The sequence below is a fragment of the Manis javanica genome, chromosome 1 (genome assembly GCF_040802235.1).
Source record: "Manis javanica isolate MJ-LG chromosome 1, MJ_LKY, whole genome shotgun sequence".
Classification (NCBI taxonomy): Eukaryota; Metazoa; Chordata; class Mammalia; order Pholidota; family Manidae; genus Manis; species Manis javanica.
In genome coordinates, this window is record NC_133156.1 from 182,678,299 (window position 1) to 182,705,681 (window position 27,383).

The 27,383-nt window shown below is 46.2% G+C and overlaps 1 protein-coding gene across 22 annotated transcripts in view; it reads right to left on the minus strand.

Moving 5' to 3' along the window:
- The window catches only part of DYSF (dysferlin), a 220,531-nt gene that overhangs the window by 129,660 nt on the left and 63,488 nt on the right, over positions 1 to 27,383 (minus strand). For all 22 annotated transcript variants that reach the window (XM_073211609.1, XM_073211629.1, XM_017668654.3 and 19 more), the window contains 9 exons: positions 27,285 to 27,347; positions 26,606 to 26,656; positions 24,875 to 24,905; positions 24,164 to 24,279; positions 20,987 to 21,113; positions 18,784 to 18,887; positions 10,483 to 10,551; positions 10,291 to 10,334; positions 6,817 to 6,899 (listed from right to left, as the gene is read on the minus strand). In XM_073211609.1, coding sequence (XP_073067710.1) covers positions 6,817 to 6,899; positions 10,291 to 10,334; positions 10,483 to 10,551; positions 18,784 to 18,887; positions 20,987 to 21,113; positions 24,164 to 24,279; positions 24,875 to 24,905; positions 26,606 to 26,656; positions 27,285 to 27,347 — 688 coding nt within the window. The remainder of the gene's footprint in view (positions 1 to 6,816; positions 6,900 to 10,290; positions 10,335 to 10,482; positions 10,552 to 18,783; positions 18,888 to 20,986; positions 21,114 to 24,163; positions 24,280 to 24,874; positions 24,906 to 26,605; positions 26,657 to 27,284; positions 27,348 to 27,383) is intronic.

Genomic DNA, 27,383 nt, shown 5'->3' on the forward strand with positions numbered 1-27,383 from the left:
AGCTCTGGCAGGACACAGATGTGGCCCAGGCCCCACCCCTAGCCCAGCTGTGAATTTATCACAAACTCTGTCACCACTGCGCTCCCACCACCAGACACAGCCCCCAGCTCCATGGTAAGCCCACAGGTGCCTCCCCACCGGTGTCTGTCTACACACCTGTGTGTTCTGTTTGCCAATTGGAAATGGGACTCAAAACTTTGACTATATACATTCAAGAAATCACGCGAAAGAAAATGGGCCTTTCCATATTATAGGCAGATAGGTGAGGGAGACAAAATACTGACACAAAGAAAGGGTGGGAGGGGACACAAAAGGGCCAGAGCTAGGCAGCAAGGCACACCCAGGGCTCCACCTAACAGGCAGATGGGCCCTTGGGACCGACGGTATATCAAGGCACAACATTGTCATCTAGTGGCCATTTTCAGTATTGCACCTGAGGGTCCCAGTTGCATTTTCACAGCAGCAGGCACTGGGACCCGGCTTTTGGCACCTGTTGCTTCAAATGAAGTACAGTGCCAGACACTGTCCATTAGCTGAAGGTTCTACATCCTTGGGCATGTCCCTAAATGCTAATAAGGGATGCCTATAAATGAGAAGCAAGGAGGTTGATGACACACTTCTGGGCTCTTGAAATCCATCCCTGACTTCCACGCAGGTACAAAATTCCCCCAAGGGAGTGGGCACCCCTCAGTTTCCTTCCACAGTCCCCTCTGATTTCTGCCCCCTCCTGCACTCTGACATTTCCTGTCTCCTCCTCCAACCAGCTAAATGTAACCAAGTCTGGGGGTGTGACCAAGCCTATAGATATGATTGGTGAAATCCCTGATTATTCTCATTCATTGGTCACCTTTACCTATTGGTCTCCTTAAAAAAGAAAAAACACCTATGACTATTTTCCCACTGTATTTTCCATGGTTGCAATTAAGAGCCAAGAGTAAACCAAAACATTGTGAAGGAAGAATGAGCAGAGACACAGAGAAGGAGAGAGAAGGCAACATGAAGTCTGGCTATGAAGACAGGACTGACCGATGGGAGCAGAAGCGAGGAAGGTGAGACCCAGCTTCAGGGGGCCTGAGGCCCTGGGACCCAGCCCTTCAGCTCTCCTCAGCCAGGCCTCAGCTTGGAATACCAGCTGGCAGAAGTTGGGGCTGAAGAAACCATAATTGATGGCTACTTTCACATCCACAGAAACAGGTTTTCATTGGCGGGGGAGCCAGTCCTCTGGCCATAGGGGAGCTCTCAGCAGCAGCCAGAGGCTCAGCATGGCACAGCTGCAGCCCGAGGAGAGCACGGTCAGGGCCCACCGGAAGGAAACAGAGTCCATTTCAAGCTCATTCCAAATGATTACAAACAGGCTTGGCCAGTTAACTCGAGCTAATGAGGCCAAGGTCAGAGTTCCGAAGCCCCCACACCCAATGCTTCTTGCAGAGACAAACTCAGCTTCCCACCCACAGACCAACTCTGAATCCTGGCTGCATACTGGTACCCAGCCCAGACCCAGATGCCCCCCGAATCCCAACAGCCATTAACTGACACACACCTCTGGTGGCTACGGGGGCCAACTGGGGGCTGCAGAGTAGCCTATTTCCCAATTGCACCTTTCATTAATTCTTCCCTTCATTCCTTCATTTGTTTAGCAAACCTAACCAGGGACAACGCTAGGCACCTCGTAAGACATGGCTATGCGGACAACTTAGGCTAATGATTCCTGATTCGGGGGCAGGGTCACAGGTCTCCACATGCTGAGGAGCACCCAGGTTCTCTCCCTTATGCCTGCAGACAGCTCATAAAGTCAAGGGCAAAGTGACCAGTGAAGCCACCCAAGCCTCTGTTGAGTCCTCGTCACCTTCTGCCAAAACACAAGTGTTTCAGTGTGTTTTCCCTAAGCTCAGGGAACTGGGGCTGTGAAAGCCCCCAAAACACAGGTGAATGTTCCCAGTTCTGAGGCCTGGGCAGCCAAGTCCAGCTCCCTCACCTGGGGGAACTGGAGGAGACCGTAAGCAGGGCCGAAGCCCAGTGAGCCACTCGTCACAGCCCCGCAGGCCGTCCTCGGGGACACCCGTGTCTGCTCCTGGAGGAGCTGAGGCCATTACCTGCAGCCAGCCCTGCTGGCTCCTCTGCCTCTCAGCACACCTCCTACACCTGCTGTTTGGGTGCCTGACACCAGCCCATGCCAGGAGGCAAAAACCGGGAACTGCTGGGAGGTCATTGCCATTGATGTTCCAAAGATTTCATTTTCAAACATATAAAGTTCTAAAAGAATCTGCGTGAGTTTCAGGGTCTCTGGTGCCTGTCACCTTTTGAAAGAACTGTGGCTTCTAAGCAAAGCACTCCTTTTCAGAACACAAAATTTTTACTAAATGCTTTGGAACGCAGGGTCCAAGGAACACTTAGGTGTGCCCAGGAAAACTTGTGGGCAGAAGTGCTTAAGAGGCTAGTGTTAGGGCCTGTCCTCACTGGAAATAAAAACAGAAATATGAAAACAAAAACTCCTGGTCGGACCAAAAAATCTGGTGAACCCAGGAGGCAGGGAAATATAAAGAAAGCCCGTTTTTATGGTTCAGTTTAGTTTGGGTCTTGAAAGTGGTGAGGAAATAGAGTGTTGTGCTTTGCCCAGGTGTGCTAGACCCCTCCAATGTGAAGAAGAAATAACAAACAGCTGAAAGTAGAGTCAGAGGGCAAGTTCTGGGGTGGCCTCGGGACAAGTGGGAGAAGTGTGGCAGGGCACGGGACAAGTGCTAACCTAACCCTCAGGGCCTCAGAGAGGGACGCACCTCTGAGGGAAGGGACATCATTTGAACAGTAAGTGTAACTCTTTAATTGTTACAGAGATCAAGCTTTCACAACACACTGAAAACTGGTTAGCTGGTTGCAAGATTCTCCCATATTTGCACAACAATCTACGGAGACAGTGAGCAGACCTTTCCGCGTTTCCCTGAACCATACCCTGTTACCCATGACCTGAGCGCCATCTAGTGGCCGAGGAAACGCCTCTCTCACTTTGCCATTAGAATATTCATAATGACCCTGAAAAAGATCAAGGCCAACTTCACCACCAGAAATTCAGGCTGATGGGGACAGGGATACGAACTCTCCCTTTGACTGCTGATGGCGGGCATAGCTGTGTTCTCATGAAACAGAGGCTACTGGAAAACAGAAGGTCGCTCGGTTTCTACCAGGGTCTGTCATTGGATTCAGAGACGGGACAGCACCAGTCAGAAAACTGCAGGAGAGTCCTTGCATCCCAAGAGCTCCCATCTACGAGAGAGCCAGCATACCCTCTCTCCCACCCCACCCTCATGATTCACTGCCCCCCATATCACATGTTTCATCTACATCCAAGACAGCCATTCTCAGAAATTACCTGAACATCATTAGAGAAGGCAGACTGCACCTGTTAGGAGGCGGAAGGGCTGAGGCTGAAGGAGCCCCAGTAACAGTGCCTTCTGGAAGGCAGATTTTGTGTATTCCATCAATTAAAAGTATCATTGATGAAATCAGAATGGCAGAGGGCAGCTAGATGCTAAAGCTGAGTGAGAGCACCTGAGGGTTCACTGTACAATTCTTTATTTTGATGTGTTTAAATTTTCTATATTAAAAGTTTCTTTTCTAATGTTTCAGAGAACTCAGAAGGGAGTAGTCCATTTCAAGAGCACTAGGTGGAGTCTTACAGAAACCGGGCACATTAACCTGCCTTCCAGGTAAACATCTGACAATATGGATAGACAGAAACCCACACATTCTGTCTGTAGAAAGACATCAACACTGAACAAATCTTGTTGAAAGTGAATAAAAGAGGGAGGAATGACAGAGTGCCCACCGAATAGGGAAATAGCATCTGTAAGGCGCAGGAGGGCATTCGTCTGAAATGCTCGGGAAATGATAAGGTATCCTCAATAGAGTGTCAGAAGACATAGCTTCCATGGAACAAAGCAAAACCTCTGCCAGAGAACAAAAAGGAAAAGAAAAAATGTAAAAGAACTGACAGTCAAAAGAAGGTGTGACAAGAAACTAAAAATGCAATAGCCAATTTTAAACCACACGGGAGGCAGTAAAAAGAGAGAATTCATACAGAAAAAAAACAATCAGATTAGTGATGCAGAAAGTCAATAATAGTGATACCAAACAGCCAATGTTACTTTAGGGTTTATTGTGTACCAGACACTCTAAGAATTTACATGTATAATCTCACTAGATCCTTACCACAATCTTATGAGGTTGAGGCTGGTAGGAGGAGACTGGAGCAATTCCCTCAGCTACAAAGAAGTAGGGCTCCTGCTTTTATTGCCATGCCACCCTGCCTGCAGCTGGTCATGCTACAGTGTGAGAATGAAAGAAACGTTCTCTCAAGTCAGATTTAAGAATTCAATGTGTCTTAAGACAAAATTCAACAAACTGAGTCCTGCACCTCAATATATCAAAGTAATTTTTAAACTATAAGAAAAAAGAAACATGCCTACAAGCAGCATCTAGTCAGAAGAAATAAGACTACCTACAAATGAATCAAATCAGACTGCTCTCAGAAAGTACACCAAAATAAATTCAAAATAGACTTAATATTTAAGTGTAAAAAAACCTTTTAAAATAGAATTAAATATGACCTTGTGGTTTGCTGAAAGCCATAAGCATGACATATAGGGCAAGAAACCATATCATTATTTAAATGAGAAATTTTGAAAAAAGGCACAAAAAGTTAATTAGAAAATTCAAAAAGAAATCTAAAAGAGTTAAAGATGAGAGAATAAAAAGTTAGGAAAGAAAAAATATTAGAATTGATAAATAACTCCAAAGGCTGATCCTTTGAAAATTCCAATAAAATAGGGGGAAAAAAATCAAACTTCTAACAAGGCTAACCAAGGAAAAAAGCAAGTAAACTCAAACAGATAATATTAGAAATAGAAAAGGGGGAAATATCACAGGTAGACAGAATTGTTTAAATTATAAAAGATTGCTCTGTACAACACTATGTAAATAAATTAGAACACCTCAATGTAATGAATGCTTTACTAGGAAAACATAAAGTATCAAAATTGACTATAATAAAAGTAACAAACAAAAAATAACAATGATCACAGAAGAAACTGAAAGTTTTTAAAGAGCTAGTACTATAACCACTCAAAAGGGCACCCAGCCCATATGGTTTTATGGGTGAATTCTTTCAAACCCTCAAAAGACTATATTCTTATATTATATAAACTGCTCCAGATGTTAGAAGACTTTAAACTTTTTCAATTGATTTTACAGAGCCAGCATAATCCAGATACCAAAACCTAAGTAGTAACAAGCAGACATACCAATTAAAGATAATGGAAAAATCAAGAAAAAGACCCAAGAACACATTTAGGAATTTAGTGGGGGATAAAGGTGACATTTCAAGACATAGGGAAATGATTATTCAACATATAGTGTTGGTGTCACCAAAGAATAATTTTGAAAAAAAGTACTGTTAGATCCTTGCCTTATTCACTAAGGAAAGATTAACAGATTTGACTACATAAAAATTTTAAATTTCTATATATCAAAAATTACTAAATGATAACATAAAACTGACAAAATTTACCACATGTATAACAGGGGAAAGTTAACACCATATACATACAGAACTCTCACAAAACAATGAGAAAAAGACAAACATGCTATCAGTAATATGGACCAAGACAATGAATTGGCAATTTGCAACATAATAAATTATGCAAATATATGTAATATGTAAATATAAAATAATTATTAAAATATTTTTTAACTTGCATTGGTCAACTTCACCAGCTATTAGTGAAATGAAAATTAAGGCAACAGTGAAATTCACTCATCAGACTCACAAAATTCTTTTTTAATATTATTATTTCAGCCTCTGCCAGGGAGGGTACAGCAAGATAAGCTTATGTGAGTAATCAGACAGTAAATCAGCCCAGGCTTTTTGAAAAGCAATTTTGATATACACCAAAAGTTTCAAGTTTTTCAAATTCTTTGACACAACAATTCCACATCTAGGTATTTAACCAGAAGGAAATTCATAAATTATGTAAAGTTTCAGCTACAAAAATATTCAATATAAAACTAATTGTTTATAATGTAGAAAAATTAGGAAACACCTAAAAATTCAACACTAACTAGTTAATGTGGATTATAGCACATTCATATAGCAGAATATGTGTATTTGTTTAAAATTGATTATAGAAGAATATTTAATAACATGAATAGACAAATACGTTGTATGAACAAGTGACAAAAAGCAGTTTTCAAAACATTTGCTTTGAAACAGTTTTTAATGTGTGTACATATATATAAATATATATATATATATATACATATGCATGCATGTACACGGATATACATATGCACAGAAAAGTCCCAGGGTATTCATAGTTTGGAGTGTGGGGTGGTGTATGGGTAATTTTGTAGGTGAATTTTATATTCTTTACTATTTACTATCTTTTTTAAATCTTCCAAAATGATCATGGCTTACTTTTTACTAGATCAATGAAAGCTACTTCAAAATAGAAACTGCAAGAGCATCATCATCAGGGAACACAGCACCCAGTGGACGGCATGGTGGTAGCCCCCAGTGTTACCTGCAGGAGTGGATTTTCCCCTGAACCATTCAGTGGTGTATCCCACCATCCAAGGTGGGGATAATCCTAATGTTCGCAAGCCTGTCTGTCTCATTGGCCAGAGCCCTTCTCCACAGAAAATGGACAGTAAAGACATTATAATCTTCCCTTTTCCACAAAATCTCAACACTGAAGTTGTAAACAAGTAGGAGTGGGACAAGGGAGAGTGTCAGGGACCAGAGGGCAGAACAAAGGGAGAACTTACCTTCTATTTGTCCTCCAGGGGCAGAGATCTTGGACATACTCAGGTAGGTGGTGGCCACAATGTCATTGTGGGTGAGGCGGTCCCTAGAGCAAGGGGGTGGAGAGGGTCTGCGCACGGGAGGTGGATCCCCAGCCCCAGCCCATGCAGGAAGGAAAAATGGCTTCAGTTATATGTATCATTAGAAGTCTAAGTCTTCAGTCCGGGTGGGTTACTGAGGCCTGGTATTCCTAGGGAAGAAGAGACTGGAAAGAAAATATTGCTCAAGACTCCTCTGGAGTGAACTAGTCCATCTCGCCAGCACCCGACTTCCCATCAGCAGCCAATGCAGGGCTGCCAGCCTGGATGTCTGCGATCACATTGGCAGGTTGAGAGGGAGGAGGCCAGAGGCAGGAGGCAAAGCTGGGGAGCCGGAGGCCACTCAGGGAGTCAGGCCCCGGACCCAAGGAGAGCAAGGTTTCAGGAGCTTAAGAAATATTCAGACTAAGGCGAAAACTAGTTGACCAGAAAGAAACTATCACCAGGACCATGATTTTAATCAACTTATAGTAGCTAATGCATATTTTTTTTGTATCTGACTTTATATGTGACAAAGCACTCTTAATCTTCTTAATCTCAAAGGATCCTCTCAACAGCCTTGAGGAACAGGTGCTCTTATTATCATCTTCACTGCACAGGTGAGGATACTGAGGCTCAGAGCTGGCGGACCCTTGCCCACAGTCAGACTGGAAAGGAGGGGCAGAGCCAGAACTGAAGCCCTGGTGTCCTGACCCCTGGTCCAGTGCCCATCTGTGCCAGGAGGAATGCTTCTCCCCTCGCTAACTAGCGTAGGGGACTGCGGGGAGGAATTCCAGGAGACTAACTGCTTTCCGAGCCCATTAGCCAACCATGTCCTGTGCAGACTCTCCCTCCATGCCTTACACCTATGAGGCAGGCATGGCAGTGAGCACCAATTTCAGATAAGGAAGCTGAGGTTGCCAAGATGGTAAAGCTGGAATCTGAACCAGATATGCCTGACATGGAAGCCAGAGCTTTGACTGCAACAACCTACTGCTTCCTAATTAGGCTAGACCAGGAGTTTTCAATCCAGGGATTTTGGTTCCCAAGGACATTTGGCAATGTCTGGACACATTTTCGATATGGAGGGGCATGGGAGAGAACGGCATGGCTGCTGCTGAACTTCCTACACCACTCAGGACGGTCTCCCACAGCAACGAATTTTCTGGTCCAGACTGTCATAGTGCTGAGGTTGAGAAACACTGGATGGGGCAAGACCTATCTCCTTCCAGAAGCTTCCTAGCATGCATTTTCCCTCTTCTGTAGCCCCTCTCACCCTGCTGTGCCCACTTGGACTACAGGCAGCTTCAGGCAATGATACACCGGGGCCCCATTGTGAAAGGCACACCTGGGCATGGTGAGTGTTTTTTCCTTTAAATTCCAAACCCATAAGATATCCAATAACTGCTGCTCCCTTCAACCTTTCTGTATTTGCCAGGAAGGTGATTAAACTTCTATTTTATTTTCCATCATTAGGAAGGGTGAATTGTCAGCACAGATCTTTATTTTCCCTGGTGAATGACATTAATAAAAACTGGAAAGTAAAAATTTCCTTAAATGTTTTACAGTGACATTTCTACACCAGATAACTGACAGTTGATGGCATTTTTTAACTGTCTTCATGTCCAACCCATTGAAAAAATGAGCACTTGGAGAGGAATGGGATTTCGGACCTCTCGTCTTAATGGAATCAGGTGAGGAAGGAAAGAAAATGGAAGGAGAGAAGTTTTGGCTTTTATGGGGGAGGGAGGAGGGTATTCTTCCAAGGTTTTCATTTTTAATGAAAAAGAAATTTTTAAAGAATTTAATGGACGACTAAGTTACAGAGAAAAGGCCATATGGACTGTATTATATTTCCAGGATTCATGTAATAATAAAAGTTTATCTGAGTTTTCTGGGAAGAAAGCACTTTTTTCAATAGGACCTCGCAGTAACAGAATGCTTTCTGGTCAGAGTTTGGTTTTAGGGCTTGGGGTTACTTTTGGAAAATACAGCAAGTCTGAAAATAGACTCACAATAAAAATGCCAATTCAACCCAAACCAGAGAGGCAGCTACCAGATTCCGTCATGTGTTTGGATTGTACAGTATGCTGATGCCTTTTGACACAGCTCACATGGACTCAGGCAAGGCCCACCCACAATACACGGGACAACCACACCTGTAAACACACAAGTCCACATGTGCAGACACACAGAAACGCACAATCATCCCCAGTCAACGCAGTGAGTCTGTGCACACCACGCCCTGCAAGCTGAGATGAGGAGATGGTTCCGGGGACTGAAGGCACATCTCTCCCGGAGACCGCTTCCCCGAGAAACAAACCATGGTCAGGGCCCTGGATGCCTCTCCCTCCTGGCCTCCCTGCTCCCGTCCTCACCTCTAATTCTCACAAGCTGTTCTCGTTCAGCCTGAGGCATTGGCACACACTTTAATGGCTCTGTGGCCTGGGGGTTTTCCCTAGTCTTTCATTATCCTCCTGGCTAGGGGGTGCCATGGGCCTGAGACCAAAGGAGAACACACTGGGAACCACACAGCCAAGACTTTCTGGGGCACAGAAAGGCCAACTTTCTCTTTTTGGAAAACCTGGTGTATGGAAGGTCCAGGAGATACCGTGTGTGGACCCAGAACAGTCCCTCAGGGGTGAGATAGACCATGTCAATATAGCAGGAGGCAGACAGCCCAGTGGTTAAGATCACGGGCTTTGGGAAGCAGCAGGCTTGGGGTGCAGCCTGGCCTCTGCTGCTTCCCGGCCGTCCCCGCAGACACTAGTCACTCAGTCTTTGCAGACCTACCCTCACCTGTAACACAGGAGTGTGCCGGGAGTCCCTGTGGGGGCCAGGGGAGATGGGGCATGTGCATACTTGCTGGTCACGGGGCCTGGCACACAACAGGCATTCAGTAAGTATTAGACTACTTTTCTAAGATGTCCGTGTGGCTGTTGCCCTCTCTTGTTCAAAGCCTGCAGTGGCATCCTCTGCTCGGGCAGCCTGACCCACTTCCCCAGCCCGGGCGCCCTTCCTTCCTGTTCTACCAATCCACAGGACATGACAGCCCATCCTCCCAGAAGCTCTGCCCCTTCCAGCCTCCTTGCCTTTGCTTCTTTCTTCTCCTCATAGGAATATCCCCACCCTGGCCTTATCAAAACCCCACCTCCTCCAGGAAGCCTGCCTGGACTTTTGCCCTAGGGTACTCGGGTTCCTGGAGCCCTCCCACACCTGGTGCCCTCCTGTCTATCTCAGACAGGGCTGAGCAAGCTTCCTGAGAACAGCCCACACCCTCTCCTTCTCTGGCCTCCTCCACAGTTGACCACTTGCCTGGAGCAGACTCTCCCACCATGTGCAGACTGAACTGAAGGAAACCAAAGGACCCAGTGACCCTTAGGACAGCTACTTCTAAAGACCCCAAGACTCAGAACTCACCAGTCTATGACGCGAATCCTCATTTTTTCACACATGGATGGGAACTAAGGAGGGAAGAGAGACAAGCTGTCCAAGGTGACAGCTGGGAAGCAGCAGAGGCCAGGCTGCACCCCAAGCCTGCTGCTTCCCAAAGCCTGTATTCTCAGAAGCAGAAGTCCAGGATACGGGCAGGATATGGGGGTTGAGGCTCACCATGGCAGGCAGTGTGATGCTCTGGTTCCACTGAGGGTTGGCTGTCTTCTCCAGGATCTTGCTGCAGAGCTAGAAGACAAAGGGTAGGTACCTGGAACTCCATAGAGACTCCGGGCTCCCTTGGGGACCACCACAACAGCAGCAGCTGTTCTCTGCTATGCTGGCCAGACTTTGGTCTGGGCAGAAGACCCTGGGGCCTTGGGGTGTGTGGACAGACACAGGAATCTTTGCAGAGAAAAAGCTCAGTGGTAGGGGGTTCAATTCAGATTACCTGCATGTCACAGCCCTTCTACCCTTCTCTCTTACCCTGGGGGGAATGCCCCTCCCCCCCATTATGGCCATGACCCTAAATGTGGGGACCCTGAGTCCAGACTGGCTTCTCCAAGAGCCCTACAGCCTGAGGCACTCCCCAGATCACCTGCCCTTTGACAGACTGTGAGCCCTGGGAGATCAGAGATAAGTTGGGGAAGGGAGGAGACAGCTGTGGGGCCAGGGCTGGGGGCTGCACACCTGGTATGTGAGAAGGAGAGGAAGATTCCATGAAGGTACAAACCCCATAATCTATAGTCTACTTCAGATCAGCCCTTTCTGAAGACTGGACTTTCCACAAACAAGAAACATAGCAGAGGTGGAAACCAGATTGGTTCCAGAGGCTTCTGTGCTCTACTCTGCCCTTGGAGTCCCTTGGAAGGCAGCAGACCCTAGCCAGCCCCAGGGTACAGGAAGTCCTATACATGGGACAGCAGGTAGACTCCAGTTCAGACACAGATCCTGGTAGGTTTGCATTTGCACAGCCATTTTCAGAGCCTTTACTCTGTGCCCTACATTGTCCTCAACATTTTATGTGCACTATCTCATTTACTGAGCTTTGGGCCAGGGGCTTCAGTTCCTCCATCAAATGAAGGTGCGGCCTTCACGGAGGCCAGGACTTTGTCTCCATTCCTCGTCCACCCAGTGCCAGCCCCTGACCCACCATAACCCCCTCCCTTTGAAAAGAGCCCAGGCAAAGGCTGGGGCAGGGGTGGGTGCTAGGACTTACCCCTTGTGTTAGCATAAAAAGGGGTAAGGAGAGGCTGACAATCAGATGGAACAGTGGGGCAGTGGGTGGAACAGACACACACAAAGGATTATAACACATGTAAAAAGATGTTCAACATTCCTCCTAACTAAATAAATACAAATAAAACTGAGATACTACTTCTCATCCAGTAGATTCATAAAAATCTCTAAAGTCTGACAGCCCTCTGCTGGCAAGACCTAGGGAAATTGCACTCATATTTTGCTGGTAGAAAAACAAAATAGCTCTATTCCTCTAGAGGGTAATTGGCTACTACCTGTCAAAATTACAAATGCAAATACTATTTGGCCTACCACTTCTACCACTCAACATTTATCCTACAGAAGCACTTTCATGTGTGCAGAATGACACACATTTGAGGTTATTCACTGCAGCATGAACAGGCAAGGATTTGGAACAACCTCGATGTTCAACCTAACAGAGGACAAGCTGAATAAATTAGACTCCAACACACAATGGGGTGCTATGCAGCCCTAAAAAGAATAAGGACTGCTCTATGACATGAAACAATCTCCAAGTTACATGGCTAACTGAAGTAGCAAAGTCCTGGGGATGGAATATATAGCATGGCAACTGTAGCTAACACTACTGGACAGTGTTTGAAAGCTGTTAAGAGAGTAGAAAAATCCATTTTTTTCTTTCTTTTTATTTTTGGCCGTTATATGAGATGATGGATATTAACTAAATTTATGATGCAATCATTTCACAATAAATGTTCGTCAAGTCATTAAGCTGAATGCCTTGCATTTATACAGTGCTAGGTGTCAATTATATCTCAATAAAACTAGGAATAAAGGGGGAAAAAACAGCAAGGTGCAGAGCAGTGAGTATAATCTACAACAATCAGTGTTCAGAGGGTAAGTGATAAGAATGGTGAGCTAAGGTAAGACTTGCTTTGCACATGCATAATAGAACTGAATGATACAAAACAAACTGTAGTAGTTACCTGTGCACAGGAGTAAATGAGTGGATGGGCTGTCGAATGGGTACAGGGCAAGAGGGAGAGTTTTTGTAACAGATAATAGATGATAGACAGGCAGATAGGTAGATGACAGACAGATGCATAATAGATAGATGCATATGGTGTATATAATAAATGTATTACCTAATTCAAAAATTGGATGAACAAAATTTTAAAATAAAAGGAAAAGAAAGGACTCTTTAACTAGACACAGCAAGAGGTCCTGCCAACATTGTGCCTCAGCTCCCTGGAACCAGAGGCACAGGTTGTCCCCACACTCCAAGGAGCAAGGCACAGAGAGCCTGCTTCAGCCCTGGTCTCAGGGAGCCAAAGGCCTCCTCCACGGCAAGCACTTCCGCCTGCCCACCCTCCAAAAGAGCCCTGGGACATGGGTCTGGGAGCCTGAACACAGAGGCCCCCTGCCAAACCCCAGGCCAGCACTGCCCCTCACCCTAGAAGTCCCCACCTTCCCACACACCATTCCACTCCCCACTCCCCAAAAGCCAGCACCCAGCTGCTGTCGACCCTTCCTCCTCCTCCTCCTCCTCTTCGCTATGCCTTTTTTTGTTTCTTAACCTTCCTTCACTTCTGATGGAGTGTAATTAGTACAAGTTTTCCGGAGGGTTATCTGGCCATCTCTATCAAATACTTGACAATAAGCATGCCCTCTACCCAGTTCTAGAAACTTCCCTGTGGAAACGCAGAGTGTGGACAAAGATCCTTGTACACTGAGCTCTCAGTTGTTTATAATAGAAGAAATTTGCAACAAAAACAAAAATTATCCAAAAATAGCTTAAATGTTGTATCATATTCATTTAATGGAATATTATGCAGTCATCAAAAAATTGATGTCAAAGGCTCTTTACTAACCCAAGGAAATATTAGATAATAAAAGCCATTTGCCAGACTGCATAGTTACAATTGATTGCCATTATTGCTGGCAGTTACATGTTGTGAAAATCACCAAGAACACTGAAATAGGGATACAGAACCATTATTCTTAGAGGAACTACAGGGTTAGATTCCTGCCAGCCCCTGTCACATTTTCATCACCTGATCAATAAGCAACCTGTGTCATGTGTGTTTCTGTTTAAAGACATCTTGTTTAATATATATGATACATTAACACCAAACTCAAGGCCAGCAGCACTGTAACACAGGCTCCCATGATGTCCATCTAACATGTATTTTCTCCCTACAGCACATCACAGTATGTTTGCAGTTAGGAGCACTAGACCACACTTGACACTACACTCAGGGGCCATATCAAACAGGGAAGTCACCAATAAAAGCAAAAAAATGCAAAAGACATGACATTAAGTAGACCGAGAAAAGGGAAACTTTTTCAGAATGAGAATGGAAGCAAAAAGAACATTGTCACATTGTCCCAACCCAGCTGGGACCAGTGCATGGTAGGCCAGCTCAAATTTTTCACCACTCTGCATAGTAAATAAATTATCACAGAACTACCATGAGTACTAATTTGGGGGTTACAAATAAATTTGAATGAGTAGGTGGATTTGCAAATATGGAATCCACAAATAATGAAGACCAACTATACTCTAAACTCAATTATTTTTCTGGGGAGTGGGGAGCAGAGAGAGGGCTGGGAGAGAGAGCAGAAGGAAACACACTCAAATGTCAGCCGCATGGGGTACAGAAATATGCTTCATTGCTTTCACTTTTCTCAGTTTTCTCTGATTTTTTTCAAGTTTTGTTTTACAGTTATTAGCTTTTATTCTGGCATTCAGAAAACAAAGTTGTTTCAAAGTGTCCCACCCTGCCTGCCCTCTAAGTTTCCCCTTCCCCTCTCCTATATCACCTCACCAAGAGGTGACACACAGTCGCACATGCACGCTCTCTCTCTCTCTCTCTCTCTCTCTCTCTCTCTCTCTCTCTATCCTCTTAGCAGCTTGGCCAGATCAGGTATGCTGCAGGCCTTAGACAGTAGTGCCACCAAGTGTCCACTGACAAAATGCAGAGGGCCAGACAGGCAGGGGGCACACAGAGGACAAAAACCAGGGCCCTTCAGATTAGGATGGAGGGAGAAATAGTGACACAGGCTGAGAGAGACTGGCCACAGGGAGAATGGGGGGAGGCCACAACAGGTGGCTAGGGGAGAGAGAAGGGAACACAGACAAATGAAGACCCCCGGAGGAGGCCAGCCAGGCAGAGGCTTTCAAAAGAGAGGGTCTCAACTGCCTCTTACATGAAAAGCCCCTTCCTTCTAGAGGGAAAGGCAGGAGCCCACTCACCTTTATAGAATCCCTTGCTTTGGCCAGGCCTCCTACCTCTATCACCTGCCACAGACATTTGCACCTACCGAGGGGAAAAGGCAAGAGCCAGCCAAGGGCACCTGAGAACAGGAGACCAAAGGAGATCCAGGTACTGGCCAGGACCCAGGAGCAGCCAGGAGCCCCAGAGCTCTGTGACTGAGCTCCAGGGAGGCCGTGCAATTTGAAGGTAGGTCCGCCTTGGTTCTTGTGGCCATCCAAGCACCATACATGTTTGGGAATGTGGAAAAACACAATCTCAAGACACGACCTTCCCTATCTGTCAGATTGGGGAAACTGATCCCAGTCACTGGAGTAGGTATCCTGCAAGACTGTCTGACCACACCTTCCCACTTCCTTCCTGCCTTCGTTCATCCTGGGACAGTCCCTCCCAAGGCCAGGCACAGTCAGGAGACCCTGATCCAAGCCTGAACCAGCACTGCATATGAGTAAGGATCCGCAGGAAACACGCATGCCTCTGTGCGAAAGAGGTTAAAAGCTGAGTTACCTCTCCCACATGCATTTTCAGGGAGACCCTGAGTCTCAGGGATGGAGAAGCCAACTTGAAGAGGTTCCAACTTCATGACAGTTCACATGTCCCACACAGTAATGACTGATGTTAACACATGGAATTAATAAAAAGTATTGAGGACTATAGAAATGCTCAAAGGGGCAGCAGAGGAGGAAAGCTCCTCTTCCCAGAAAAACACCCGCTAATAAAGAGAGAAGGAATGACGATAAGAAAATCACCACTTTGCAAACCCAGTATATGCCTTGTTCGGGCAAGGAGGTCAAGGCTGCACAGGCCAGTAGGTAAGAGGAAGAGGTTGCTAGAAAACAGGATATCCACTCCACGTCCAGATTCGGCCCCCAGATGACTTACAAACGACAAAGGGGAGCATGGAGTCTGACAAGAGGGAGATCTGGAGCCACCATCCTAACCAAATGCTCAGACAATCCGTACCAATGACAGGACAACCTGCCATTATACTGCTTCCTGGTCTGATGCAATATGATATACAGAACACTGCCTGTGATGGGTACTTGCCTAAATACTTCTTCTGAATCTAATCTGGTCTAAAGACTTAACTTCCAATTTATAGGAAATATAGGGGCTAGAGAAGCAAGTTAAACAACACTATAAGGAAACAATTGGACAAACCCAGAGCATGAACAAATGACCTGGGCTTTTCAAAAATTCAGTCCTGTGATAAAAAACCGAGGCGCGCGCGCGCGCGCGTGTGTGTGTGTGTGTGTGTGTGTGTGTGTGTACGCCAAATGCAGAGCATGAATTCCTATTGGGCTTAGAACAAAACTAAGCCAGAGCTAAAAGACATTTGGGGGATAATTAGAGAAAATGTATATGAGCCAGCATCTGACATTAGGGAATAATTGTTCATCTAGCTGGGATCATGTTAATGTGGTCACAAACAATTTTCTTTTCCCCGGGAGATGCATCCTGAAGTCTTTAGGGGTAAAGTCTGCAAGTAGGTTTCAAATAATTCATCCAGAAACAAAAGAAAATAAATATATATGTAGAGAGAGAGAAAGTCAATGTAGCAAATGTTAGCAATTGTGTAATCTAAATGGAGGCCACAACAATGGGTAGGTAGTCACTGAATTGCTCTTTAACCTTTTCTTTGTTCTAAAATATTCAAAATAAAGAGTTGGGAAAAAATATCTATTATCTATACATAGAAAAAAAACTGGGAAACTAGGCACCAAAAATGAACTTTGTATGGTGTGTTAAGGGTAATTTTATTTAGTTTTTACTGCATTTTTCAAAATTTCTAAGTAAATACATGCATCAATAATTATAGAAGAAAAGAAACACTAAAGAGGGGGAAGAAAGGAAGTCTGGGCACTGGGCAGGACCTCCCTTGGCCACCAGGCTCCTTCCCCCAACCTCAGGGCATCGCTTTGTTGGTGGGATGCACTGGAGACCCTGCTTCTTTTCAAAATGAGTCTAAGAAGCGATCAAGTGAAAAGAAAACCGCAAAACGTTATGTGAATGGGAACCCACACCGCTTCCACCGCTGCTGTTGCCTGTGTTCACAGTTCCTTTTTGAAGCTCCTCTCCAGCTGTGCTGTATGCCTGCCGCTTGTTTTCCCCCCTCCTCACCTCTGCCTCCAGAGGAAAGTGGGAGCCAGCTGCAGGGTGCCCACCCTCTGCTCACCCAACTCAGATTCTCAGTGCTCCTCTGCTCCAGTTTTCCTGTTCACATTCAACTCTTCTGACACCTCACCCAAGCCCAGTTCAGCAGCAGGTGGGACTCCCCACAAGGCTGGCAGGACCTAACAGGGCCCCAACCCCACCCTGCCAGCTCCCTGGGGTCTAAACAAAGCCCAAAGGCTCCCCGCCAGGGTCCTGGGAGCCAGGGTAGAGTTTGTACCCACCAAATATGTCATTTTTCCACCATGTCCACTGCAGTCTTTGCTCTGAGGTTATGGAGTAAGGACTGGGTTCTTGACCACAAGTCGGAAAAGCAGATGCTGACAAATACTGGAATGCAGTGGAAAATAGGCTAAAAGAGAGCTGTACATTCATGCAGGCTGTGAAGTCCTGAGGACTGAACTATATACATCAGGCCTGTGGGAATTACCAGAAGCTGGACACTGAAAGATACAACACAGTTTGTTGAGGGCAAGGCCAGGAAGAGCATGGGAGTGCACAGGCACTGGCAAAGGCTGGAGGTATGGCCACGGAAAGAAAGGAGGGGCAGGACCGATGACAAGAGGACACAGGCCTCCATGTGAGCAGTGCAGTTTGCACCCACACAGGGCACCTGGGGGGAGCACCAGTGTCTGAAACCCCAGACAACCCACACCCCAAGAGGGGCTGCAAAGCTGCATCCACACAGTAAGGGTGCTATATTCTCACACAAAGACTATAGGGCTAATCCTGGACCTGGAGATGAGGGAGAAAGTTCGGCTGGACAGGACCTGGATAGCCAGGTCATGTGAGAACTTAATTGTACAGCCAGGCCTGTGTCTTAGACCAATTAGAGTAATTATTCTATAGGGAGAAGTCGGACAAGAGGACAGACCCAAGGCTGTTGTATGGACCTGGGAAGAGACGGCAGTGGCTGTCGAGGCAGGGAAGGGATGGGCCTCTGGTCATTTGTGCGGTTGAGAACTAGGGGTGTTTGGTGTAAGGAGGTTAAAAAAGAGGGAGGAATCAAGGCAGGCCCACACTTTCAGGCTTTGAGGGTGGCACTTGGTTGGGATGGAGGTTCCCAGAAGTGGGGCAAGTTGGGGCAGAAGGTGACTCCTTTTGAAAGCTTGAGGGGCATCAGATAGAGATGTGCAGAGACATGGGAAGGTTGGTGGTTCAAGGGAGGGGTCAGAGTTAAATCGAGCCATGGGAGTCCTCCGTAGAGGGGTGATGGCTGAAGCCTGGGAGTGGCGGAGGCTGCCAGGGAAAGTGGGTAAGGGGGCCAGACACTGGGGAGCACCAGCCTGCACCTGGTAAGATGGAGCAAGGAACCCAGGCAGTCAGCAGGGACTAGAGCAACAGCCCCACCTGTGGGCAGGAAGGAGAGCTGCAAGGAGGAGACATATGAGTGACCCCAAGGGCCCCCACCACAGTGGGCTTTCTCTGCCCAACTCCTGACACAACTCTTTAAAAAATCATTATTTTTTTTACATATTTTTAAAATATCTCTTTATACCTTCACGTATGGTTCCTATGTTATTGCTTAATTTTCTCCCAAATATCCTTCTGTCTATCCACTGTCTGTCGGTCCTCTCCATACCTACCCACACCTATGTGTATGTCTCAGACCCCTGGAGCAGATGCGTTCACATGTGTGGGTACAGTAGTCCCAGAGTTGAGCCTGAGTGTCTCAGGCATCCTGCGATCAGCCCCATCCTTGGGCACCTTCTGATGGGGGCACACCAAGGGCAGTGTGTATACACCCCACCCAGCACCCATCCACAGGCCCAGTAGTCACCCTCCCATGAGAATCCTCCCACTTCCTTGCTCCTACCATTTTCCCTGCAAAACTGACTTCCACGAAGGGATCCACCAAGTTCTTCTTGTTACTGTCAAAGCCAAAGATCTGCTTCACGTTGTCCATTACAGCATCATCCACTAGAAAGAAGGATACACTGGTCACTACCTGCTTGCTGTCTTGCCTCCAAAACTCTGACTTCCTGCCTGTCTGTCTCCAGGCTGCTGTGGGACTGAAAACTCCTGAAAGGAGCTCCTGGACCCCTCAACCAGGGACCCCCAGGAGGGAGGACCAACTCAGAACAGCAGCTCCCTAGGGCACCTCACTGCTTCCCCAGCCCAGACAACTTGCTCCCTGACCCCCTTGCTCTCAAAACCTTTCTGAACAGGTCCACTCATTGATTCATTGATTGATTAGAAATCTACATCCTTAAGGGCAATAAACAAAATAAATAAAAAGGGACTGGAGGTTGTTTAATAATATCCCATTGTTGGTGTCTATTTGACATTTTCCTTTATATCCATTAACGGAGTGATTTACTTGAGGTTAACCAATAAATCAATTCTGTTTTTCAAAAAAATAATTTTTAGTCTATGCTGCGCCAAACCACTGTTTTATTGAAATGGCCATCTTATTTACTTATGTATTTACAGACAGACAAATATGTGAGTATGTATGTATATGTATGTATACATATATGGGTTATATATAAAAGCACATGTACATATGAATGAAAATGAGAGGAGGGGACAATTAAAGATCATATCCTAGCTGATGTCCACATGAATACAACAGTTAACACTTAGTTAATATTTATGTTCTATTTACCCATCTATTTTGTTTTATTTATATTTAAAGAACATTGCAGAGAATTAAACATAATGTGCCTTCACCTTAAGCAAAGCAAACATGTCTATTTCCTCAGCCCACTTTGGGAGCTCACCAGCCTCACCTCTGCATAGTTTCAACCAGTAAATGCAGAATGTTTTAAGTATGTATTTTAATGCCTATTTAATAGCCAATCCTTACTTAAAGCCTTTCCCCATGATTTGGATTCAATTAAGCTTGTACAGAAGTAACCCAGCTCATTTACTGATGTCAATAGTTAAAGCAGAAACCCGCAATTCTCTTTATGCAAAACGTGTCAACAAGGAGCCAAGCTGCAAATGTTCTTACTGATCCACTAAGGACAGAGACTGGCTTGTTTATGCTAATGCCGTTCCAAAACGGAGATTCATGGCAGACAGCACATCCAGCCACCTGGGGAGCCTTTAAAAGCCACCAATGTGTGAGCCCTACCCCAGAACAAGTCCATCTGAAACACTGGAGGGGTTACCCAGGCTTCTGTACTCCTTCAAACCCTCCCAGGTGACTCTGACATGTATGCAACCTGGATTGACATCCATGACTCCAGAATATTCAATATAGCGCCCCCAGCATTTATAGAGCATTTACAGAGCAGGCAGAATGGGGCCAGGATGGGGTCAGCCACTGTAAGAAGCCAAGCACTGACCACACTGGCCTTTCTGGGGGTGGGTAAGGACATGGTCACAGTTAGGGTGATCCACTGTGCCAGTTTTCCAGCAACTGACTGAAACTGTCAGTGCTAAAACCAGGAGAATCCCAGGCAAATTGGCACAGTGGGTCACCTGGCAGATGAGTGTTCTTCATCTGTGGACACAGTGAGCCCTTCCAACATTTCAGGAACTGCTTCCCCGACCCAGGATCTGCCAACTTGCAGTCTGGGGCTTCCTCACTGCAGGAAGGAGAATCAATGAGATCCAGTGCTGAGGGGAGAATGGAGGGGGTCCACATGATGCTGACTCCCCAGTGAGAGCCAAAAAAATGGGATTATGGAGTCACTAAAGAGCCAGACCAGGCCTAGGACCACTGAAATGGAGTCCAGGGGCAATGATTACTCCCCAGATTTCTTGCATCTTTGTAACTCCACCAGCATTTATATTACTTTTTTCACTAATTCTATTTGCTTTTCTGTTAAGAACTGTTTTCCTTTGGAAAACCTAAGAAGGGTTTTAGCCTACCTCAGTGGACAGAGTGGCAGAGTTGGGCTGGGCATTGATCTAGGAGACCCTTGGAATGAGAAATCAGGCCCAAGAGAGGCAGGGAGGGAGCAGAGAGCCCGCCCTCCATCCCCATTCCCCCAGGGAGCTGACATGGTCCAGCCCAGGATCCCCGCTCATGATAGAGGTCTCTGACCTAAGGAGGACTCTAGACTCACTCTGTGGTAAGTCCTCGGCTCTGAAGACCTTCAGGCAGAAGTGTGCTCCTCGAAGAGCCACGCCAGTCGGCCTGAGCAGGTTGCCTTCGATGTCCTCCTTGTCTTCAGAGGGATCCTTTCTCTCCAGCTACAATGCAAACAAATATGATTTCTGAAAGTGATCTCTCCCCTTCCTCATTCAACACCACTTAGATGGTACATTTTGAAGACAGGCAGATCTGGCCCTGCCACTTACTATTGTGTGACCCTGGGCAGGTTCCTTACCCAGAGACTGCTTCCTCATCTGGAGAGTGAAGACAATACTAACCTCATGGACTTTTGGGAGAATCAACTTCAATAACATGTAAATGCACATGGTGGCACATAGTGGGCATCTTAGTTTCCTTCCCACTCCTCCCAGTAAGAAAGTGCTGAAGTGATTGAGGTCTAGGTGGGTCATCAACTCAACAAGCTTTCACTGAGTACTACTGTCAGCGTCATGCTCAAGGGCAAGGATGCAGCAGTGAGCAGACGGAAGCCCTGCCCCACGGAGCTCACCATTTGGCAGGGAAAGCAAACCCTTAAGCAAGGTTATTTTCTTCCATTCCACTGGCTGGAATACAGACGTGATGATGGTAACTGGAGCCAACATCTCAACTCATGAAATAGAAGCTGCGAGATGAAGCTGCGAGATGAAGCTGCGAGCAAAGACCAGGAACCCAGGTCTCCAATCATTGTGAAAGCATTGTGCCAATTCCGGACTGCCTACCCCAGCATTTATGAGAGCAATGAACTCCTATCTCCCCGAGTGCCTGTCACATGGGTTACTGCAGCTGAACAGAGAATCTTAGTTCACACAGAGGCCCAGGTGAAACAGATGGGAGCCTGACCTCAGACTCTGGTCTTGGAATGGGAAGGAGGAAGCCTGCACTGGGATTGTCATTGCCAGCGAGACTGGCCAATTGCTTGCATGTGGACTAATGGATGTGGACCCCAGGGATGAAGGAAGAAATTCAGGCCTATGGCCTGGGGGACTAGGTGGAAGAGGGCAAAGTGGCCTGTGAAGACACATTCAAAGGAGGAGGCAGCGCTGCAGCTGGGAAGGGCTGCTGTGTCCAGGAAAGTGCAGTGAGAAGCCAAAGGACAGCTGCTCGTCCCCTCCCAGAGCCCCACAGGGAGTAGGAGCAGAAAACAGGGGCTTCCCTTTGAGGTGGTTCCAAGAGAAGTGACGTCATCAGGGAAAAACAAGGTTCTAACTGAGAAGAAGAGGAGGAAGCAGCATTTTAGAATGGGATAATAAATTCAGAGATGTCACAGAGAAGGAGCTAGAAGGTGCAGTGTCTGGAGAGATGGGCTACAGTGGGGCAGGGCTGGACTGCATGGGATGAGAGAGCAGGGACAGATGCCCTTGGGGTGGGCTTGTCCACCTAAATGCCATTGGCCCAGGACACAGCACCCTCGGTGTTCCCTGTTCTAACCCTTTCCACTGTGGCTTCCTGACCTCTCATCATCAGCCAACTCATCCTTAGCATTGTCAGGGAGCTTACCCTCGGCCTGCACGATGACGCACAGCGCTCCCTGGATAACTCCACCTCCCCGCCTCCCTTTCCCTTGGAGATCTGCTTTCCCCACCTCCTCTCCCGCTTCTCCTGGCCATTCCAGGCTGGAAGAGGGCCACACCTTGCAGCGGCCCCCACTGCCACCCCTCCTTTCTGGGAGTCCACACCACACACATGGACAGCTCTCACTCTGGTTCTCATCACTAACATCCACCAAGCTGATGACACATGCTCACCTTTCCCCTGATGATTTCAGTACCTGCCTCACAGTGTGGCTGTTTGATTTCCATTCTCTTGTAAGACAATCAACATCCACCAACACAGATCACTTCCTCCACCAACAGCACCTTAATCTTAAACAACACCCCTCCCATCCAGCTGCTAGAGGCATGGCCTTATCTCGGAGCTCCAGCCATTCAGAACCATTCCTTCAGCAAAACTTGACATTGAAACCCTTCTCTGAAGACAGCTTACAACCCATCTGCCTCCTCCAACCCCCCCACACACAGAGGGAGGCACCTGACACAGACCTGGCACACAGCAGGCGCTCAGTCACTGGTTCCCTGGCTCTGTGCTGGCCTTTGTCCCCTCATTAGCTCTAGGCCCCGCATTCCTGCAGCCTCCCTGTCAAGCGCCCTCAGCCAGGTCGATGGCCTGGCTACTCTGTCCTTGTGCACCCGCCACTCCTGCCTCGCCATGACCCACACCACCATCCACCTACCCCACTTCTGTGAGGCCACTGAGCATTAATTATGAGGCTCCACCACAAAGCTGCCAGTCACAAGTCCTCCTATTTATATCTAATGAACCCCTCATTCCTCTTCCACAACTATTCCAAACCTTTTCTCTTCTTCCCAAATATGCAAAGATGCTGATACCTCCCCATTCTAAAAACCTTTCTCACTCTTACCTCCTCCAGCTTATCACTGTACTTACCTGTAGAGATGATAATGTTAAATTCTTAGGCAATAAAATCCAGGCTACAGTACAATAGAGAGAATGAACTCACTTATACAAAAAAAGAAAAACATGCAACAGATTGGTATTGGTGGTTACCATGGTTACCAGAGGCAGTGGGGGAGGAGGTGCAATGGGTTAAGGAGGTCAGAAGGTACAAACTTCCAGCTATAATATAATTAAGTCCTGGGATGTAATGTACAACACAGTGACTATAGTTAATACTGTATTGCATATTTGAAAGTTGCTAAGAGAGTAGATCTTAAATGTCCTCATCACAAGAAAAAAAGCTTTTTGTAACTAAGCATGGTGACAAATGTCCACAATACTTATTGTGGTGGTCATTTTGCAATGTATACAAATATTGAATCATGTGGTATACCTGAAACTAATATAATGCTATATGTCAATTATACCACAATTTAAGAAATAATAAAAAAGGAAAAAATACGCAGGTATATCCTTCTGGGAGGCTATGAAACAAGATATTAACAGCTCTCTCTGAGTGGTAGAATTATGAGAGATTCATCTTTTATTTCTACTTTCCCACCTGTTCCACATATCTCATAATTACCAGGTATTCTTTTACACCAGAAAAACTAAAGTTGTTCTTGTTTCTTTGTTTGGTTCCTCTACAACCAGGTGGAAGTGCCACGAGGAGGACCCAGAGAAAGGTACTCACTGGTGACTCATCTCCAGGCCCCAGCACACAAAGGCTGGCTTTCAGGTAGCCTCTGGCCCCAGCAGAGAAATCATCAGGATCCGAGAGTAGCAGCCACTTCCTGAGATAGGCATGTCCTAAGAGAGACAACAGGCACTGGTGATGACAGAACCAGAAGGGCCCAAGTCTGCCACCACATCCAGGGGTCCAGGGCGGACTACACTTAAGGGACGTGAAGGACTCACCCACTGGGACATGGGAGCAGGGCTCAAATTCTAGCATTTAAGTTCATGTGGGCCCGAGTCAGCAATGTTAATAGAAACCCCTTTGAGAGGCTGCCAAAGCCAGACCAGAGATCATTCACCTCCCTCTCAGGAGGGACCAGAGCAGGGCAGAAACAGGTGTGGAGAAAACCTAGACTTGTCATCCAAACGACCTGCTCCTGTGTGAGGTGGCCCAATCTCCAGCAACCCTTGCAAGGGGCCTCCGTAGCTCCCCTGACTGGACAGACCGAGCCCCAGGTGAGGGGCTGACCTTCCTGAGGGCCTGTTTTCCCTGGAAGAGGAGAGCCTGCCTTCTCTTCATTCCTGTAGCTCTCATCTCCAAAATTGAACTCCACCTCTAAATATGAAAACCCTCAAGGAGGAAACATGAGTCTCCCAAATGGATGTCCCCAAGCGCCTCCTGAACCAAAACCAAGGATATTGCCAAGGTGATGAGAAAATGACTCACGGGGCTCTCTGTAGATGGTACCCACGTCCATCTGCAATCAAACAAAGGAAAGAAATATCAGCTCTTACCCTCAGACAGTTAAATGAAATATGGTGCATTATACCATGCCATCAAAAATCAAAAAATTTTGAAGAACAGCTGAAGATGTGGGAAGACATTCATCATTTAATATTACATGGAAAGAAAATACTACACATCTTAATCAAAGTTTGGGGAAGTGTATCCATGCACAAAAAAGACAGAGCAAAGGCAACACACAAAAGCGTAACTGTGCTATGTCTGGGTGGTACATTTGGGTGGTTTTTATTTTATTTTTATTCTTTCCTGTATTTTATAATTTCCTGTAAAGTTCCTAGATGAGTGGGATGTTGACTGTGGGGGAGGCTGTGTGTGTTGGGGCCTGGGGATATAAGGGAACTCTACTATCTACTCAATTTTGCTATGAACCTAAAACTGCTCTTAAAGATCTTTTTTTAATTATGGATTACTTTTATAATTAAAAAAAAGAGAAAAGAATTTTCTACCTTAAGAGATTGGAGACTCAAACCATAAAGACCCCATTTGCTTGAGAATGACTCAGGTTCAATCCATTCCTTTCAAAACTGCTTCTCCAGGAAAATAGACTTAGTCTCCAGTCTTGTGACTCTTTCCCAGAGAGAAGCATGTTTTATTTGGATAATAGGGGAGGTTAAAATAAGCCTGTACCCTTTTTTTCCATTTGATAAATGCCTGAAGATTTGAAAATGAGAAAATCAGTAATGACATTGAAACGCCATTCATGAGGGCCTCCCTTGCTGGCTGACTTTGCTTTCTGTAACCTGTTAAAGCCTTCCTATGAGCTGAATCATACAGTCAGCTCTTGGGTCTCCATGTTGCACTGTTCACTTATGCACTGTCTGGGACAAATGAGGGGGGAAGGCGCCCCTCTCGCCACTGCCCCTCACCCTCCTGAACTCTACATCTGGACCCCACTACCAGCCCAGAGTCAGGGTGAGCTCAGGGGCAGAGTGCTGGTCATGCAGTCCAAGATGGGCTACCTAAACCCAAGTCCCACCTGCCTCCCCGGATGTCAGGACAAATGTGAATTAAAAAACAAGAAGCTAAAGTTCTCCTCCTGGAAATAAGGGAAGAGATTTCCCTCCCCTCCCTTTTGGTCAGAATGTTTACCTTAGAAAATTTGTAAATACAAGTACTTTCTCTGTTCGCTCTGGGGAAGGGAGGGCCTACCTGCAGTGTGTGTGCCTAGCTCCAAGTTGTAAAACAACTTCCCATCATAAAAATGCTAGTTTGTTTCCCATTTTTCCCTCTGGACAAAACTGATTGGCTAACACAGATGGTCAACCCAGTTAGGATGAACTATGTAAGACCAAGGGTGTTGTCCAGTCCTCTGACTTGGGGACTAGTTGTCTTAAAAACATGTATGCAATGGGTTGTATCTGCTTAGTTGAATGAGATTTCTTTCTGTCTTTACAATCTTGTGGTGGATTGCTTGTGATAGGCATCACATTCTGGTTTGGATGGTTATTTGATAATAAACATCTTTTCTTTTTCCACCACCTTTGTGGAGAAGATTTCCGGGTTAGGAGATCTGTTTTGTTTTTTTAACTGTATTTCCCCAACAGATCAAGACAAACAGGATCTCTGGAGCTCACCCTCTGCACAGTATTTGAGTAGCCTTCGCTAACTCGAATAAGCAAGAACTAAAGGCTTTCAAAGGAAATAAGCAATTACCCGGAACTCCCCAAGGAGAGCATCTGTCCTGAGGGAACGGGAATCAACCACCTGGAGGGAAAGAGAAATTAACACTCTCATTTACAAGTAAGCATTACAGTTCTTCCCTCCCAAATAATAACAGCCAACACTTAGATACACTTGCTCTATTCCAGAGATTATTCTAAGCAAAGTTCAACCCTCACAGGAACGCTATGAGTAGGTACTTTTACAATTCCCATTCTGTGGATGAAGAAACACAGAGGCACAGAGAGATTACAGGACTTGTACAGAATCACACAACCCCCAAATAGCATAGGCAGGACTAGAATGCACGCAGTTTGGCCCAAAGCCCATACGTTTGACCACTATACTGCCTTTCAGTGGACAGAGAGAGAGAGAAAAGAGAGCTGAGGCCCAGAGGAAGAAACTCTTGGCCAGAAGTAGGCACGCAGACAAACAAAATAAGATGAAAATCAAAGTGTCTGCTCCAAGAATGGTTTCAGAACCATGACCTGAGGTGCCTGAGGGTCTCCCTGCTCGGCTGCTGCCCCCATCTGAGCTGCTGAAGGCATTTCTGTGACAGGCAGAGCTGGGCAGTGAGCTGCCCCACATGGCCAGGCCTCTCACACACACCCATGCACATGCTGGCATGCATCACACAGAGCCCACAGAGAGTGCTTTGATGGCTCAGACGTACCGTGATGAAGATGGGCTCGTCAAACAGCTCCGAGGGAGAGTCAAACACATTGAAGAAAAGAGTCTGTGGGTTCAGGGTGAAAGCAAGACAAATGAGGAC